This window comes from Physeter macrocephalus, chromosome 12, assembly GCF_002837175.3.
Source record: "Physeter macrocephalus isolate SW-GA chromosome 12, ASM283717v5, whole genome shotgun sequence".
In the NCBI taxonomy this organism is placed as follows: domain Eukaryota; kingdom Metazoa; phylum Chordata; class Mammalia; order Artiodactyla; family Physeteridae; genus Physeter; species Physeter macrocephalus.
The window spans coordinates 32,138,535-32,156,602 of NC_041225.1; the positions used below are offsets into that span (position 1 = coordinate 32,138,535).

An 18,068-nucleotide genomic window follows, 5' to 3' on the forward strand; every position below is an offset into this window, starting at 1 on the left:
CGAGGAGAAAAACAACTGTCAGCTAGAATTCCAAAACCAATTAAAGTACCCCATAAAAGCAGGCGCAAAACAAAGACATTTCCAGACAAAGACAGAAGTTCCCACTCAGACCTTTACTGGAAGAACCTTTTTAGAGTTGGGAAGGAAGAAGTAATGGAATAAAAGAGAAGTCACCAAGTAGAATAATTACAGCAACTACAATACTAACTGGAAAATTCCTGGTCATAATCTATGAAAACAACTCTTCCAAAACTGTAACAACATAGAAGTATTACAAGATGCTGAATAACAATACATGTGTGATACTTCATGCCTGCAGACCATAGTATTTCAGATTATTTAAAAGGACAAAAGTTCTTTCGTATTAAGTATGGGCAAAGGATTGAGTTGGCTAGTAAAGGATACGTGTTTTCCTACCTTCTTTTAGGGGTTTAACTAAAATTTTTAAGGATAGCTAATGTGCTCCCTTTCCCCCTTCTTTAATCCAACAAGTGTCTGCCTTTAAGAGACTACACTTTCTAAAAATCTGACAATTAACTATGATAATACAACCTGCTACTAGGAGGAAATGTTTCATTAGAATAATCATGTATCTCAACTACTTCTACAGCTCACCATCCATTTTAAGGTAACTGACAAGATGTGGGCTCATTTTAGGTATTTATTGGCAGGACTTTAGCCAATTATCTACATGCTGATTTTACTCACAAATCTGCCCTTTACCTGGCTGGGCAATTTACTTTTGCAGCTCATACCTCAGTATACTGTTAAACAGAGTTAACGACAATCTCTACTTCTCAGCAGCCTGATGTGAAGACTGAATGACTCAATACAAATTACTTCGAACACTGCTTGGTACACAAACCTCCATCACCATGCACCACAACACAAGTCTTTCTCTTAAGCACCAGGCAAGGTGCTCCTATTTATATTTATTGACACCTGGATGGGCCACTGGCCCTTTAAACTTTACTCATCTAAAACATATTAAATTTGCCTTCCTAATACAATCTGCTGTTGATTCTCCTCCCCTACTCAATTTTCTGTCTTAGGAAAGAAAAGCCCTCAGTTGCCCTAGTTAGAAACCTGGGTGTTACCCTAATGCTTCTTTGGCCTCACTCCCCTGGTCCCCCATATTTATAGTCACCCAAGCCTGTGGATGTAATTTTTTCCAAGTCAAGGCTTTAGAAATCTTCTCGAAGAAACAGAGTATACTTTGGGAACACACATCTCCCTGCTCTTAACTATAAACCACTTTATACAGGTTGTTTTAGGAGATGCTAAAGGACCTCAGAATAAGCTTAATCTCAGAAAAATAGGATGGGAATAACAATAAAAAGGATTACATCATAAAAGCAGTAAAGAACTATGCAAGAAATGAAATTGTGAGAAATAACAGTGATGCAAATTTAGTACAGTAATTACTCCTCTTCAACCCCAAACCTTAGAGAAAAGGTTAGGAAGAATAACAAAACTCCAGTACTAACTCTATCTCTAGGAGTGAATTATGTTTACATACAATAATCCTACCATCACTTCCACAGCTTTTCCAAAACAATTAATTTGCCTTCAGTGGTAATAGTCCGTGTGTGGCATTCAACAAACTAATACTTTTATCTTAAATTCATTTATAAGTGATTTGTTTTATAGACAAAACAAGCTGCTCTTCTGCCTCATTATATACCTTATTCTTTATATATACCGAACTGATTTTTTTTTCCCAAACTGATTTTTTTAAGAGAGCAGGTAACCAATGAAGAGCCTTGAAATACAAACAAAATAATCAACAGGAAACAAAAAATGTTCTAAGGATTTTCAATTTCCTCTCTATCAGCATACTGAAATTCATTAAATAAAACACTATTAACATGTTCAATCTCTAACTTTATGGCACATATACTAGTCACTATCTGTATATTTTTATCCATTTAACCAGCACACGTTACCATAAAAGATTACATTATTCATTCAACAAATATTTAAGTGTTCAATATGTGCCACGCCCTATTCTAACCACTCGTGCATGTATTATTTACATATAAGAACCATTACAATAATTTTACAAGTGAATAAAATCACCTAGGAATCAAGAAACTTACACAAAGTCATATTATTAATTAAATGGGGCTAGAATCTGAAAATAAAGCTAGCATTCTTAGCACTACCCTATAAAATAATGGAGCATATATCTATGAGAGATAAGGCTTTGGCCTTAAGTTATTTAATTAGTAAAGCAAACAAAAGAATTAAATAGGGACTTCCCTGGTGGCGCAGTGGTTGACAATCCGCCTGCCAATGCAGGGGACACGGATTCAAGCCCTGGTCCCGGAAGATCCCACATGCCGCAGAGCAACTAAGCCCGTGTGCCACAACTATTGAGCCTGTGCTCTAGAGCCCGTTCACCACAACTACTGAGCCCGCGTGCCACAACTACTGAAGCCCAGGCACCTAGAGCCGTTGCTCCGCAACAAGAGAAGCCACCGCATTGAGAAGCCTGCGCACCTCAACGAAGAACAGCCCCCGCTCGCCGCAACTAGAGAAAGCCTGCGCGCAGCAATGAGGACCCAACGCAGACATACATACATAAATAAATTTATATTTAAAAAAAAGAATTAAGATAGTATATAGGGTAACATAACTATTCAACAAATGGAACATTTATCTAATGGTAAGAGCTAAATTTTTCTAACATCCCAACTTCAAGTATTATATATAGTACAAAGAGCCACTGACATGTAGGAAGAATAAAGTCTCTAGACAATAACTAACTCTTAATTAGGTTTTAACTCCAAGAGACCAAAATCAAAGAAAAATTCAATACTCAAGAAGGAAGTCATATTTCATCCAGAAAATTCTACCGCATTTTGCAAACAGGCAGAAAGCATGGAGGAAGAAAACATTCCAAGGCACAGAGCCCATGGCATAGGAAAAGGCACAATTGCACAAACAGGTAGAAAGTCACTGAAGACAGTAAAATCTTTTTAAAACGAAAAGAAATAAGTAGAAAAAAACTTTCCAAACCAGCAAAAGTACATTTTAAAAAGGAATCAAATTTCACAATTGAACCTCAGTGGAATGAATGCTGGACCAAACATCTGGTTCTAGAGTCTCCATCTAGAGATGGAGACTTAGTTTAATTTCTTCTATAAAACGATCAAAATATTTTCTAGTTTTAATAATCTATGCTAATTCTAAGGTATTAAATCAAAGGAGCAACCTGTTAAGCAGAGCAACTTCTAGATGAAAATGTTTCCTTAATATTTTTCATTCACAAAATTCTGTATATCGTATATTAAGTGTTCAGCACAGTGCTTACCACAGAGTAAGACTCATTATTTGTCAAATGAACATTAACCATGACATGGCAACATACTGAAATGGATGCAACAGCAAGAGAATTTCACACGTATTATAGGGCTTAAGATGGCACAGGGTTTTCTTGAATTATTTGTTTTTGTAATTCTTTATTTTTATCAAAGTAATAATGTACAATAGTTAATTAACTACCACTCTAAAATTTCTAAAAAAGAAATCTCCCCCATTCTGTTCTCACTGTTTCACTCTTTCAGCAAAATTTTTTTTTTTTTTGAAAAATCATGATCTTATACGGATATATCCAGAATTCAAATTCAACCTCACAGGATTCTTCTTCCCTTACTTGTATCTTCTTTTCACACACAATAAGACTCTGGTTTCCATTAAAATAATACGTAATACTGTCCATCACCTAAAACTCAAAAGTGAAAAATAAAGTTTCTCTCCCTTCCTTGGATTCTGAGCCAGCCAGTTCTTCCCTCCCAAGGTAACCATCATCACCAGTTTCTTGTATGTTCTTCCAGATATTTTAAACATTTAAAATCCACGTACATTCCCCTTCCCTCATGTTAGTGTACTACATTGTTCTACACCTTGCCTTTACCATGTAATAATCCCTCTGAGATCATTCCATAGTCATATGTTTATAACTGCCTCATGCTATAGAACACTGAACAGTATTATGTATGTCTGCTGTATGGGCATATCATAATTACTTAGTTTCCTCTGATGAACATTTAAGTTGCTTCAAATTTGTTGATAGTTCCAGCAATGTGTCAAATGTACATATGATCCTTGGAAGACAGATGTTTAACTGTCCTTAACTGTCCTTCCTCGGGGCAATTTCAATTTACATCCCACTAAGTGTTCCAATTTCTTAACATCCTTCTGAACCCAAGGTATTATCATTTTTTATCTTTTCCAATTTAATAAGGAAAAACATCTTACTATGGTTTTATTTGCAGTTTTCTTTAAACAGTGTGTTTATATCCTTTGCCATTTTCCCAGTGAGTTTTTTCCCTTACTGATATGTAGGGATATATGTTAATGATATTAGTCCATTTTCCAGATCTATCTCATATAACTTCATGTACTTAAAGATTCTGTCTGGGACTTCCCTGGTGGCACAGTGGTTAAGACTCCAAGCTCCCAATGAGAGGGGCCCGGGTTCGATCCCTGGTCTGGGAACTAGATCCCACGTTCATGCCGCAACTAAAGATCCCACGTACCGCAACTAAGACCCGGCGCAGCCAAGTAAATAAGTAAATTAAATAAATAAATATTAAACAATAAAGACTCTGTCTGGCAGTAAAACTGCATTTATTAATATTTTTCTGCTGTTACATTAAATCAGATCTAATATTACCAATGTTTCTGACAAATGTGAGAAGCACAAGTTAATGTAACTATTCGATTTTAGCACAAATACACGAACAGAAGACTTTTAATTGAAATATAAGTCTGAACGTGTTTTTAGGTATTGTCTACCTCACCAGATGAAATGGTAACACATATTAAATGTTACCTGAATAGCAGTGTATCAGATTAAAACACACACACACACCCCTCTAACTCACTCTTTTTTTTGAGGTACACGGGTCTCTCACTGTTGTGGCCTCTCCCGCTGCAGAGCACAGGCTCCGGACGCGCAGGCCCAGCGGCCATGGCTCCGAGAATCACCCAGAGCATATGCAAAGAACTCTGGGGCTAAAAATATGGTGAACCAAATTCTAAAGCCTAAAAGATTAAAAGCCTGTTTTTAATAATATCTTATCAGGTTATAATCAGAGAGTTTATGAGTGTAATTTTTTATAAAAAGCACATAATGTAAAGTCATAACTATGTTTTCATTTTTGAGAACGTAAGGTAACATTATAAATTTATCCTCCCTCTCTTTTATACTTTAGCTTTACCCATAAACCAAATACACTTACGTTTCCGATCATCACCACAAGCAACTTCAGCAAGGTACCGGAAGTAATCTCCCTTCATCTTCAGATAGAAGACCTTACTCTCTGGATTAGTTGCATTGGCTATTAAATACTTATCCAACAATTCCTGAAAGAAATAAGTTAAAACATTAGGTACTAGCAAAAATAACTGCCATAGTAACTCCACACCATACCACCCTGGACTGGAAGCATGGCTAGAGAGCAGGGGTCAGGTGTTTGCCATTAGTTGAATGCTCTGGGGTCATAGCAAGTCATAATTTCTAATGGTAGAGCTATATTACATCAAACACTAATTAGAAAGAGCCTGTCTGTCCACTCATCCACTCACTGAAGCAAGCATTTCCTGATACCTGCTAGGTGCTAGGCACTGTATCTGACCAGAGGGGAAATAAGGTCCTTGCCCTCAAAAGAGTTCACAGTCTAATAAGAGGTAAGTATACCGTTAACAGTACAGATATGTGAATAAGGGCCTATGGAAGCACAGAGAGGGAATGTCTAGCTTTGTTGGTGATGATCACTGTAAAGACAGGCTTCCCTGGGGAAGGGATATTTGCCTTGTCAAGAAGTAACAGAAGGAGTGCAGCAGTTAGAAAACGAGGATGTGCAATCACTTTAGGGAGGGGAAGTAAAATGTTTAAGACGTCAAATATGAAGAAGAGTATAATCACAGAATAAGTCAGTCATTATGGCCCACAGCAGGGCTACTCAGTGTCCTCTGCCGACCAGCGCTCATCCAAAAACAGGGTGAGTCTAGGGGTTGAGAGCAAGTGGTCTAAAAACTTACCTAGCAATGTGACAGTCATGTCTATCAAATACAACTATTTTTAAAAATTGGGTTAGTATTTAAGTATGTCTTTTATCTCTCATTTCATACAAGGAATGTCCGCTTGATCCAATGAGCTAGTGCCTCTCAAACTGAGATATCTGTACAAGGTGTGCCCAGGAGTATTAAAAAGTCACAAAAAATGAATATGATAGGCACCATCTTGGATTACCAATTTTACTTGATGGTAATTTAAAAATCTTTTTGTAATAAGAAATATTATGGTGAATAAAATTTGGGGGGAGTAAAATCAAGAAACAGAAACTAAAGAAGTAAAAGATGGTTTAGAAAATGTAGTTTTAACTCAAGAGCTTTCTTGCTGTTTATCTGAATAAAAAGAGCCTAAACAAAATGCAATGATTATATGCATATTAAAGAAAATAAACAGAGAAACATTTTAAATCCTTAAATTTAATGAAAAATATGTTTAGGTTAAAAAAATATATTTTAAAAGGGTCTGAAGCTCAGGGGAAGTTAAACTTAGTATTACACTAAAATTACCTAATGAAGCCCCAGAAATTTATACGTTATAAAAGTGGCAAGTATCAAAAGTGTGGCTTACATCTGTAAAACTGCTGGGCCAAGAAGGGAAGAAATAGATGGGCTACACCCAAACACTAAAGTCAAATGAAAATAAATGCTGCTTCTGCACCATCATACTCTTAAGTGGGAAAAGAACTGAAGGATCATATTGTAAGAATTTCTCCTGCTCAACATCACCAATACAATTTTAATGGTTATTTATTAAAATAAACTTGAGAAAGGGCCAGAATCTTACAAAACAGATAGGGATTCTCTTTCCCAGAATCTTACAAAATCATACTATTTTAAATTTTTCCTCTAATACCATTTTTACATATCATGGATGACTTCTAATTTTAAAACTATTTCTATGGAACACCTGAATTTAGGGGGTTTTTGGGGAGGAAGGGGGGGCAATGGTGAGACAGCCACAAAAACGTTCACTAAGCTTCTAAACGTCAAACTGAGTCATCTCTATCTTAAAAAAAAAAATTTTAAACAAGAGTAGATTCTGAGAAGCAGTATCAAATAATGCAAACACAGTATTTATACTGTGGGAACCAACACCCCTGGCTTATATCCAAACTAACGAACTACAATGTAAAATGAAGAGCCGCTCACTTTTCTTTTTCTCGCGTTAAGTCAGGCAGTTAAGATGAGATCCCATAGAGGATCTTCAAAACAGTGCCAGCGCCAGCTCTGGTAAAGACAGTATTTACAATAAAAAAAAAAAAAAAAAAAAAAAGCTACTCGGAACATTTAAGACCTAGTACTTTGTGATGAAATGTGGCAGAAATGTGGTAGCAGGGGCTGAGAAAAGTCTGACTGACTAGAATGAGGACTTGGGGAGAGGAGAGGAATGTGATTCTAGCTCTCATCCCCCTAAGTCACTGAGCCAGATGTGGGAATGCTCATGAGGACTCTCTTATTGGCACACTGGCCTTCCAAGGATTTGGAAAGCTGCTAAACAGCTACTGCATCAGTTTACACAGCCACTTATAAGCTAACTGTAAACTTTTCCCTTCTAAAATTATTAACTTTGATCACTAGTTTGCATATAGCCATTACGTACGATTTACAGTGTTGGCTTTTATAAAGTGACTTGTGCATTACTTCCATCCTGGAGTTTCAGCCAGGTATCATGGTTCTTTGTCAGATGCCACTAGCTCTCTGTGAAGGAAACAACAGGTACAGAATAATTCTGTCTTTCCATGTGCTATCAGTAGTAGCGATGTAGATTTTAGCCCAGTTAAAAGACAATGGATTCTGCTTCATGGCTTACCAAAACGATTTACGGCTGTATCAGGTATTATATCAATACCAGTTATTAATTATTAATACCACATAGAATAAAGGCTATAAACACTTAAGGTATATAGAGCCTAGGTGCACAATTTCTTGTTAAAAAAATTAAATTATAAAAAAGACTCAATACAGGTCAGAGAGTAAAAACCAAAATGACAAGTGGCTCCCTGGAATAAGAAAATCTTCCCAGATAAGGTCATTGATAAGAAGTCAGGAGAGAGGAAAGCAATCAATTTTTAACATTAATGTAGTTAAAAGTTCCTCCACTAATTCCCCCTTTACATTATTCTTGTCAATTAAGCAGGAGATCCCCTTTGTAACGCTTCAACCAGCAAATTTTATGATCCTGGGAGGTTTGGAGAACTAAGATTGGGGCTCCCCCTTCAGTGTGGAGTGTTACCCGACTGAGAGGCAGAATGCAAGAAGTACATTCCTTTTTGAGAATCTGAGGGATCTGTGAAGGGGTCAGTGCACTTACTACCCAAAATTACAAGATGCCCTAGTAACAAAACATTCTAGAAGAAAGAAACTCAAACACAAGCAAAGTCAGAGGAAAAAATATAAGTAGTTATTATACAGGTTGTTTTAGGAGATGCTAAAGGACCTCAGAATAAGCTTAATCTCAGAAAAATAGGATGGGAATAACAATAAAAAGGATTACATCATAAAAGCAGTAAAGAACTATGCAAGAAATGAAATTGTGAGAAATAACAGTGATGCAAATTTAGTACAGTAATTACTCCTCTTCAACCCCAAACCTTAGAGAAAAGGTTAGGAAGAATAACAAAACTCCAGTACTAACTCTATCTCTAGGAGTGAATTATGTTTACATACAATAATCCTACCATCACTTCCACAGCTTTTCCAAAACAATTAATTTGCCTTCAGTGGTAATAGTCCGTGTGTGGCATTCAACAAACTAATACTTTTATCTTAAATTCATTTATAAGTGATTTGTTTTATAGACAAAACAAGCTGCTCTTCTGCCTCATTATATACCTTATTCTTTATATATACCGAACTGATTTTTTTTTCCCAAACTGATTTTTTTAAGAGAGCAGGTAACCAATGAAGAGCCTTGAAATACAAACAAAATAATCAACAGGAAACAAAAAATGTTCTAAGGATTTTCAATTTCCTCTCTATCAGCATACTGAAATTCATTAAATAAAACACTATTAACATGTTCAATCTCTAACTTTATGGCACATATACTAGTCACTATCTGTATATTTTTATCCATTTAACCAGCACACGTTACCATAAAAGATTACATTATTCATTCAACAAATATTTAAGTGTTCAATATGTGCCACGCCCTATTCTAACCACTCGTGCATGTATTATTTACATATAAGAACCATTACAATAATTTTACAAGTGAATAAAATCACCTAGGAATCAAGAAACTTACACAAAGTCATATTATTAATTAAATGGGGCTAGAATCTGAAAATAAAGCTAGCATTCTTAGCACTACCCTATAAAATAATGGAGCATATATCTATGAGAGATAAGGCTTTGGCCTTAAGTTATTTAATTAGTAAAGCAAACAAAAGAATTAAATAGGGACTTCCCTGGTGGCGCAGTGGTTGACAATCCGCCTGCCAATGCAGGGGACACGGATTCAAGCCCTGGTCCCGGAAGATCCCACATGCCACAGAGCAACTAAGCCCGTGTGCCACAACTATTGAGCCTGTGCTCTAGAGCCCGTTCACCACAACTACTGAGCCCGCGTGCCACAACTACTGAAGCCCAGGCACCTAGAGCCGTTGCTCCGCAACAAGAGAAGCCACCGCATTGAGAAGCCTGCGCACCTCAACGAAGAACAGCCCCCGCTCGCCGCAACTAGAGAAAGCCTGCGCGCAGCAATGAGGACCCAACGCAGACATACATACATAAATAAATTTATATTTAAAAAAAAGAATTAAGATAGTATATAGGGTAACATAACTATTCAACAAATGGAACATTTATCTAATGGTAAGAGCTAAATTTTTCTAACATCCCAACTTCAAGTATTATATATAGTACAAAGAGCCACTGACATGTAGGAAGAATAAAGTCTCTAGACAATAACTAACTCTTAATTAGGTTTTAACTCCAAGAGACCAAAATCAAAGAAAAATTCAATACTCAAGAAGGAAGTCATATTTCATCCAGAAAATTCTATCGCATTTTGCAAACAGGCAGAAAGCATGGAGGAAGAAAACATTCCAAGGCACAGAGCCCATGGCATAGGAAAAGGCACAATTGCACAAACAGGTAGAAAGTCACTGAAGACAGTAAAATCTTTTTAAAACGAAAAGAAATAAGTAGAAAAAAACTTTCCAAACCAGCAAAAGTACATTTTAAAAAGGAATCAAATTTCACAATTGAACCTCAGTGGAATGAATGCTGGACCAAACATCTGGTTCTAGAGTCTCCATCTAGAGATGGAGACTTAGTTTAATTTCTTCTATAAAACGATCAAAATATTTTCTAGTTTTAATAATCTATGCTAATTCTAAGGTATTAAATCAAAGGAGCAACCTGTTAAGCAGAGCAACTTCTAGATGAAAATGTTTCCTTAATATTTTTCATTCACAAAATTCTGTATATCGTATATTAAGTGTTCAGCACAGTGCTTACCACAGAGTAAGACTCATTATTTGTCAAATGAACATTAACCATGACATGGCAACATACTGAAATGGATGCAACAGCAAGAGAATTTCACACGTATTATAGGGCTTAAGATGGCACAGGGTTTTCTTGAATTATTTGTTTTTGTAATTCTTTATTTTTATCAAAGTAATAATGTACAATAGTTAATTAACTACCACTCTAAAATTTCTAAAAAAGAAATCTCCCCCATTCTGTTCTCACTGTTTCACTCTTTCAGCAAAAATTTTTTTTTTTTTGAAAAATCATGATCTTATACGGATATATCCAGAATTCAAATTCAACCTCACAGGATTCTTCTTCCCTTACTTGTATCTTCTTTTCACACACAATAAGACTCTGGTTTCCATTAAAATAATACGTAATACTGTCCATCACCTAAAACTCAAAAGTGAAAAATAAAGTTTCTCTCCCTTCCTTGGATTCTGAGCCAGCCAGTTCTTCCCTCCCAAGGTAACCATCATCACCAGTTTCTTGTATGTTCTTCCAGATATTTTAAACATTTAAAATCCACGTACATTCCCCTTCCCTCATGTTAGTGTACTACATTGTTCTACACCTTGCCTTTACCATGTAATAATCCCTCTGAGATCATTCCATAGTCATATGTTTATAACTGCCTCATGCTATAGAACACTGAACAGTATTATGTATGTCTGCTGTATGGGCATATCATAATTACTTAGTTTCCTCTGATGAACATTTAAGTTGCTTCAAATTTGTTGATAGTTCCAGCAATGTGTCAAATGTACATATGATCCTTGGAAGACAGATGTTTAACTGTCCTTAACTGTCCTTCCTCGGGGCAATTTCAATTTACATCCCACTAAGTGTTCCAATTTCTTAACATCCTTCTGAACCCAAGGTATTATCATTTTTTATCTTTTCCAATTTAATAAGGAAAAACATCTTACTATGGTTTTATTTGCAGTTTTCTTTAAACAGTGTGTTTATATCCTTTGCCATTTTCCCAGTGAGTTTTTTCCCTTACTGATATGTAGGGATATATGTTAATGATATTAGTCCATTTTCCAGATCTATCTCATATAACTTCATGTACTTAAAGATTCTGTCTGGGACTTCCCTGGTGGCACAGTGGTTAAGACTCCAAGCTCCCAATGAGAGGGGCCCGGGTTCGATCCCTGGTCTGGGAACTAGATCCCACGTTCATGCCGCAACTAAAGATCCCACGTACCGCAACTAAGACCCGGCGCAGCCAAGTAAATAAGTAAATTAAATAAATAAATATTAAACAATAAAGACTCTGTCTGGCAGTAAAACTGCATTTATTAATATTTTTCTGCTGTTACATTAAATCAGATCTAATATTACCAATGTTTCTGACAAATGTGAGAAGCACAAGTTAATGTAACTATTCGATTTTAGCACAAATACACGAACAGAAGACTTTTAATTGAAATATAAGTCTGAACGTGTTTTTAGGTATTGTCTACCTCACCAGATGAAATGGTAACACATATTAAATGTTACCTGAATAGCAGTGTATCAGATTAAAACACACACACACACCCCTCTAACTCACTCTTTTTTTTGAGGTACACGGGTCTCTCACTGTTGTGGCCTCTCCCGCTGCAGAGCACAGGCTCCGGACGCGCAGGCCCAGCGGCCATGGCTCACGGGCCCAGCCGCTCCGCGGCATGTGGGATCTTCCCGGACCGGGGCACGAACCCAAGTCCCCTGCATCGGCAGGCGGACTCTCAACCACAGCGCCACCAGGGAAGCCCTTAACTCACTCTTGTATGGAGTATTTAAGAAATTTATGACTCTTCACCTTAAAATAGATGGGTAGAAACATGATTTCTGGTGGTGGCAATACAGTAAGACCAAGCAGACTTTCCCTTCTAAAAATAATCAAAATGCTAAACAGAAACAGATAAAAGAGAAGAAAAAAATTACAGCAAAGCTCCAAAGGAAGGAAGGGAGATATTCAAGTGCTAGATAGGAAGAGGAAATGAAGTTAGAGCAAAAAAGTAAAAATTTACAACACAATAACAGTGATAGGTAGGGGGTAAGGACCCTAGAAAAACTGTGTCTATCACTGCTGGGAAGTAGCAAGAAAGCTATTTCCTGGGCTTTTGGGGGTGTGGGTGGATGTGGGTGTCGTCTCCCATGAAACGCTGAAACCCAAACGCATGTTCTGTGCAGGTGCTCTTCAAATTTTTATTTCATACATGATGTGTGAGTCCACGAGCTGAAAATCTGTGTAAAAGTGGGCCGAGGCTTAGTGTGCCCAGCAGAAACAAATCATCAAAACCACTTCCATAATCCAAGGCACACACACACAAGTTCCACAGGAAAAACTACATCTGAATTTTTAAAAATAACAAAACTAATCAAGGGACAGATCCACCATAATGAGGGATCAGCAGACAAACAGATGCTTAGTACCAAAGAGCTTAAAAAATGAACACCGTGTAATAAAACATAAGTATATTAAAAATGTCTAAAGACTCTTTTAAAGAATCCTTTTAAGATATATATTTTAATATTTATGGATTAAATGGATGACGCCCAGGACTGGCTTCAAAATAATGGGGGCGTGTGTGTTGGGGATATAAACAAAACAAAATTCACAATTGCTAGAGCAGGGTAATGGGTACATGGGGGGTTCTTATGGCATTCTCTTTATTTTTGTTAAGTTTGAAAATTTTCTTGATCAAAACAACCCAAAACAGAAGTCCAGACAAAGAACAGGATACAATGAATTAAGAAAAAGTAGCTTGGAGTTGGGGGAGAGAGCTTTTAGAATTAAAAGAAAAAAAAAAAAAGAAAAAGTAAAATAGAAGGCATATTTGAGGAAACACCATAGAACACAGAACTAACAAGATGAAACAAGTGTGGATAAGTCAAAAGATGCAAATAGAAAGAGATGTCTAAGATATGATGTCTAAGGTAATATGCAACAGGAATTCCGGGAGAAAACAGAAAGAATGAGGAAGAGATGTTATGTAGAGATAATGGCTGAGAGTCTCCCAGTTACGAATATAAATAATCTTCAAAGTGGAAAAGCACACTAAATCCCAAGCAAAATAAAATAAAAATAAATTCATACCTAGACCGTCATGGCAAAATTGCAGAATGTCAAAGACAAGAAAATTCTTAAAAGCAACCAGAGAAATGACACGTTACCTATAAAGGAAGAAACAACAGTATGACTGACAGTTGATTTTTCATCAGAAAACAATCAAGTATCTTCAAAGTGAGGAGAAAAACAACTGTCAGCTAGAATTCCAAAACCAATTAAAGTATCCCATAAAAGCAGGCGCAAAACAAAGACATTTCCAGACAAAGACAGAAGTTCCCACTCAGACCTTTACTGGAAGAACCTTTTTAGAGTTGGGAAGGAAGAAGTAATGGAATAAAAGAGAAGTCACCAAGTAGAATAATTACAGCAACTACAATACTAACTGGAAAATTCCTGGTCATAATCTATGAAAACAACTCTTCCAAAACTGTAACAACATAGAAGTATTACAAGATGCTGAATAACAATACATGTGTGATACTTCATGCCTGCAGACCATAGTATTTCAGATTATTTAAAAGGACAAAAGTTCTTTCGTATTAAGTATGGGCAAAGGATTGAGTTGGCTAGTAAAGGATACGTGATTTTCTACCTTCTTTTAGGGGTTTAACTAAAATTTTTAAGGATAGCTAATGTGCTCCCTTTCCCCCTTCTTTAATCCAACAAGTGTCTGCCTTTAAGAGACTACACTTTCTAAAAATCTGACAATTAACTATGATAATACAACCTGCTACTAGGAGGAAATGTTTCATTAGAATAATCATGTATCTCAACTACTTCTACAGCTCACCATCCATTTTAAGGTAACTGACAAGATGTGGGCTCATTTTAGGTATTTATTGGCAGGACTTTAGCCAATTATCTACATGCTGATTTTACTCACAAATCTGCCCTTTACCTGGCTGGGCAATTTACTTTTGCAGCTCATACCTCAGTATACTGTTAAACAGAGTTAATGACAATCTCTACTTCTCAGCAGCCTGATGTGAAGACTGAATGACTCAATACAAATTACTTCGAACACTGCTTGGTACACAAACCTCCATCACCATGCACCACAACACAAGTCTTTCTCTTAAGCACCAGGCAAGGTGCTCCTATTTATATTTATTGACACCTGGATGGGCCACTGGCCCTTTAAACTTTACTCATCTAAAACATATTAAATTTGCCTTCCTAATACAATCTGCTGTTGATTCTCCTCCCCTACTCAATTTTCTGTCTTAGGAAAGAAAAGCCCTCAGTTGCCCTAGTTAGAAACCTGGGTGTTACCCTAATGCTTCTTTGGCCTCACTCCCCTGGTCCCCCATATTTATAGTCACCCAAGCCTGTGGATGTAATTTTTTCCAAGTCAAGGCTTTAGAAATCTTCTCGAAGAAACAGAGTATACTTTGGGAACACACATCTCCCTGCTCTTAACTATAAACCACTGAAGGAAAAGACTTTATTTTGTCTAGAATACATATATATATATATATATATATATATTTGTATAGCAAATTAATAGGAATGCAAGACTTGACTCTAATCCGACAGTATGTAAAGTAAATCTACTTTACAAATAAGGATGAGTCAATCAGAAGGAACAGCGCTCAGAGGCATGGAAACAGAAAAGGGTTACAGACATTGAAGGAAAAGGATCCAATATACAGTCATAATCAGGAAGTTGCTTATATGGAGGGCCAACCCTGTTCACTGTACTACATCATTTTATGGAAGGGACTTGAGCACCTGCAGATTTTGGTATCCTTGGGGGCTTCTAAAATCATTCCCCCTTGGATACTAAGGGATAACTCTATAGTCTAGGGGAGTGTGAATCACAATCAACCACTGATCCATCCACGCCCTACCCTGGAGATGATGGCCATTAAACACCTGAAAAGCCATCCACTTCTCTTGTTATAATGCCACATTTACTAAGCAACTCCCTCATTATGACTTGATTCCTATGTGAGTCTACCTGCCTCCTGAATGAGAACTTACCGGTCACGCCAACACAAGTACTTCAATCTCTGTGCTAGTTATTCCTCACTGTAAATGAATAAACTAATATTCTTGGTTTTATATATCAGTCACACGAGCTTGATTATTGTGGATCTATCCCCGAAAAACAGCTCAATTCTGGTGTGTTTGAGTCAAAAAGGCTAAAGGTCATACTATAAATTGCAATAAACTCATGGAGGTAATGCAACCCCTGCCACTACCCCATCCACAATCCCAACTTCTCCCCTGTGTGACACGGCTAAGTATTCGTATACATTTTGGAATATGAATAGCCACTAGACCTCAATATGCCTTAAACAGGAAAAAATTTATTTCCAAACCTGTTTCTATATTTATATTGCTTATTTCTACTAATTATCTCACCATCTTCCTACCTCCTAGCCACCCAGCCTCATCACCACAACCTTTGACTTTTCACTCCCCATTTCCCATCCTACCACCAGCTGTTAAGCCCTACTGATTGTACCTCTATACTAGTATTCTGATCTGTCCTTTCAGTCTCATTCCTATTTCTATTACCCAGAATTAACCATATCATTTCACTTCAACTAATCCAATAACCTAACTGGATCTACCAGGTTTTAGGCTTTCTTCTTTCTCTAATCCATTTTATATCCTGCTACAAGATTAACCATAAATTCTAGACATGTTAATCCCCTGCTCAAAAAATCCCAATGGCTGTTAAAGAATAAACTTAAAGCCTAGCACTCATGGTCCTTCAGGATTAGACTCTAAACCTAGAGCTTTCAAATAATAAACGTGATAGAGAAGTACTGATCCTCTCAGCCATCAGAGCAGCAGGGTGAATGAAGCTGGAGAAGAAATCCATTTGCCCCAGTGTGTCACACAAATATGGTAATTCTGTATGTGCCACAAGACAAAAGGAGCTGAGAAGCACTGTCTCAACTGACTGACACCCACACTTATTTCTACTGTCACCATTCCTGCACCAGCAGGAAGAGCATGGAGCAACAACGAGGTGCCTCCCAAATATCAATACTTAAAGTGGTGCGCTAAGAAGCAAAACACTCATTATTAGGTGATGGGAATACAGCAGGTATGGGGGGGGTGGTTAATGAAAAAGCAAACAGTATGACTGACAGTTGATTTTTCATCAGAAAACAATCAAGTATCTTCAAAGTGAGGAGAAAAACAACTGTCAGCTAGAATTCCAAAACCAATTAAAGTATCCACTGCTAGTATCTACAGCACTATTCAGAGAAGACGGTACTTGGGTCTATGAACAGTCTTCCATTAGCGAGGCGGGATGCAGCAGTGTTGATAGTAACTAGCCATTAAGATCACCCAACTACTGCCTCTTTTTGTTGGTTTCTATGCTCATCAAACAACCTTCTAATGCTAATTTGGTTCCTCCAGTAAATCTGCCTTCAAGCAATAAACACGGCTAGACAATGACTGCCTGGAATTATTTGTTTTTGTAATTCTTTATTTTTATCAAAGTAATAATGTACAATAGTTAATTAACTACCACTCTAAAATTTCTAAAAAAGAAATCTCCCCCATTCTGTTCTCACTGTTTCACTCTTTCAGCAAAATTTTTTTTTTTTTTGAAAAATCATGATCTTATACGGATATATCCAGAATTCAAATTCAACCTCACAGGATTCTTCTTCCCTTACTTGTATCTTCTTTTCACACACAATAAGACTCTGGTTTCCATTAAAATAATACGTAATACTGTCCATCACCTAAAACTCAAAAGTGAAAAATAAAGTTTCTCTCCCTTCCTTGGATTCTGAGCCAGCCAGTTCTTCCCTCCCAAGGTAACCATCATCACCAGTTTCTTGTATGTTCTTCCAGATATTTTAAACATTTAAAATCCACGTACATTCCCCCTCCCTCATGTTAGTGTACTACATTGTTCTACACCTTGCCTTTACCATGTAATAAACCCTCTGAGATCATTCCATAGTCATATGTTTATAACTGCCTCATGCTATAGAACACTGAACAGTATTATGTATGTCTGCTGTATGGGCATATCATAATTACTTAGTTTCCTCTGATGAACATTTAAGTTGCTTCAAATTTGTTGATAGTTCCAGCAATGTGTCAAATGTACATATGATCCTTGGAAGACAGATGTTTAACTGTCCTTAACTGTCCTTCCTCGGGGCAATTTCAATTTACATCCCACTAAGTGTTCCAATTTCTTAACATCCTTCTGAACCCAAGGTATTATCATTTTTTATCTTTTCCAATTTAATAAGGAAAAACATCTTACTATGGTTTTATTTGCAGTTTTCTTTAAACAGTGTGTTTATATCCTTTGCCATTTTCCCAGTGAGTTTTTTCCCTTACTGATATGTAGGGATATATGTTAATGATATTAGTCCATTTTCCAGATCTATCTCATATAACTTCATGTACTTAAAGATTCTGTCTGGGACTTCCCTGGTGGCACAGTGGTTAAGAC

General features: G+C 36.8%; 1 protein-coding gene across 1 annotated transcript in view; it reads right to left on the bottom strand.

Annotated features, from left to right (window-relative positions):
* Positions 1 to 18,068, bottom strand: part of YWHAQ (tyrosine 3-monooxygenase/tryptophan 5-monooxygenase activation protein theta) — a 52,594-nt gene that overhangs the window by 14,795 nt on the left and 19,731 nt on the right. Inside the window, 1 exon segment of the mRNA XM_007127652.3 lies at positions 5,250 to 5,373. Within this exon segment, the coding sequence (XP_007127714.2) occupies positions 5,250 to 5,373 (124 nt within the window).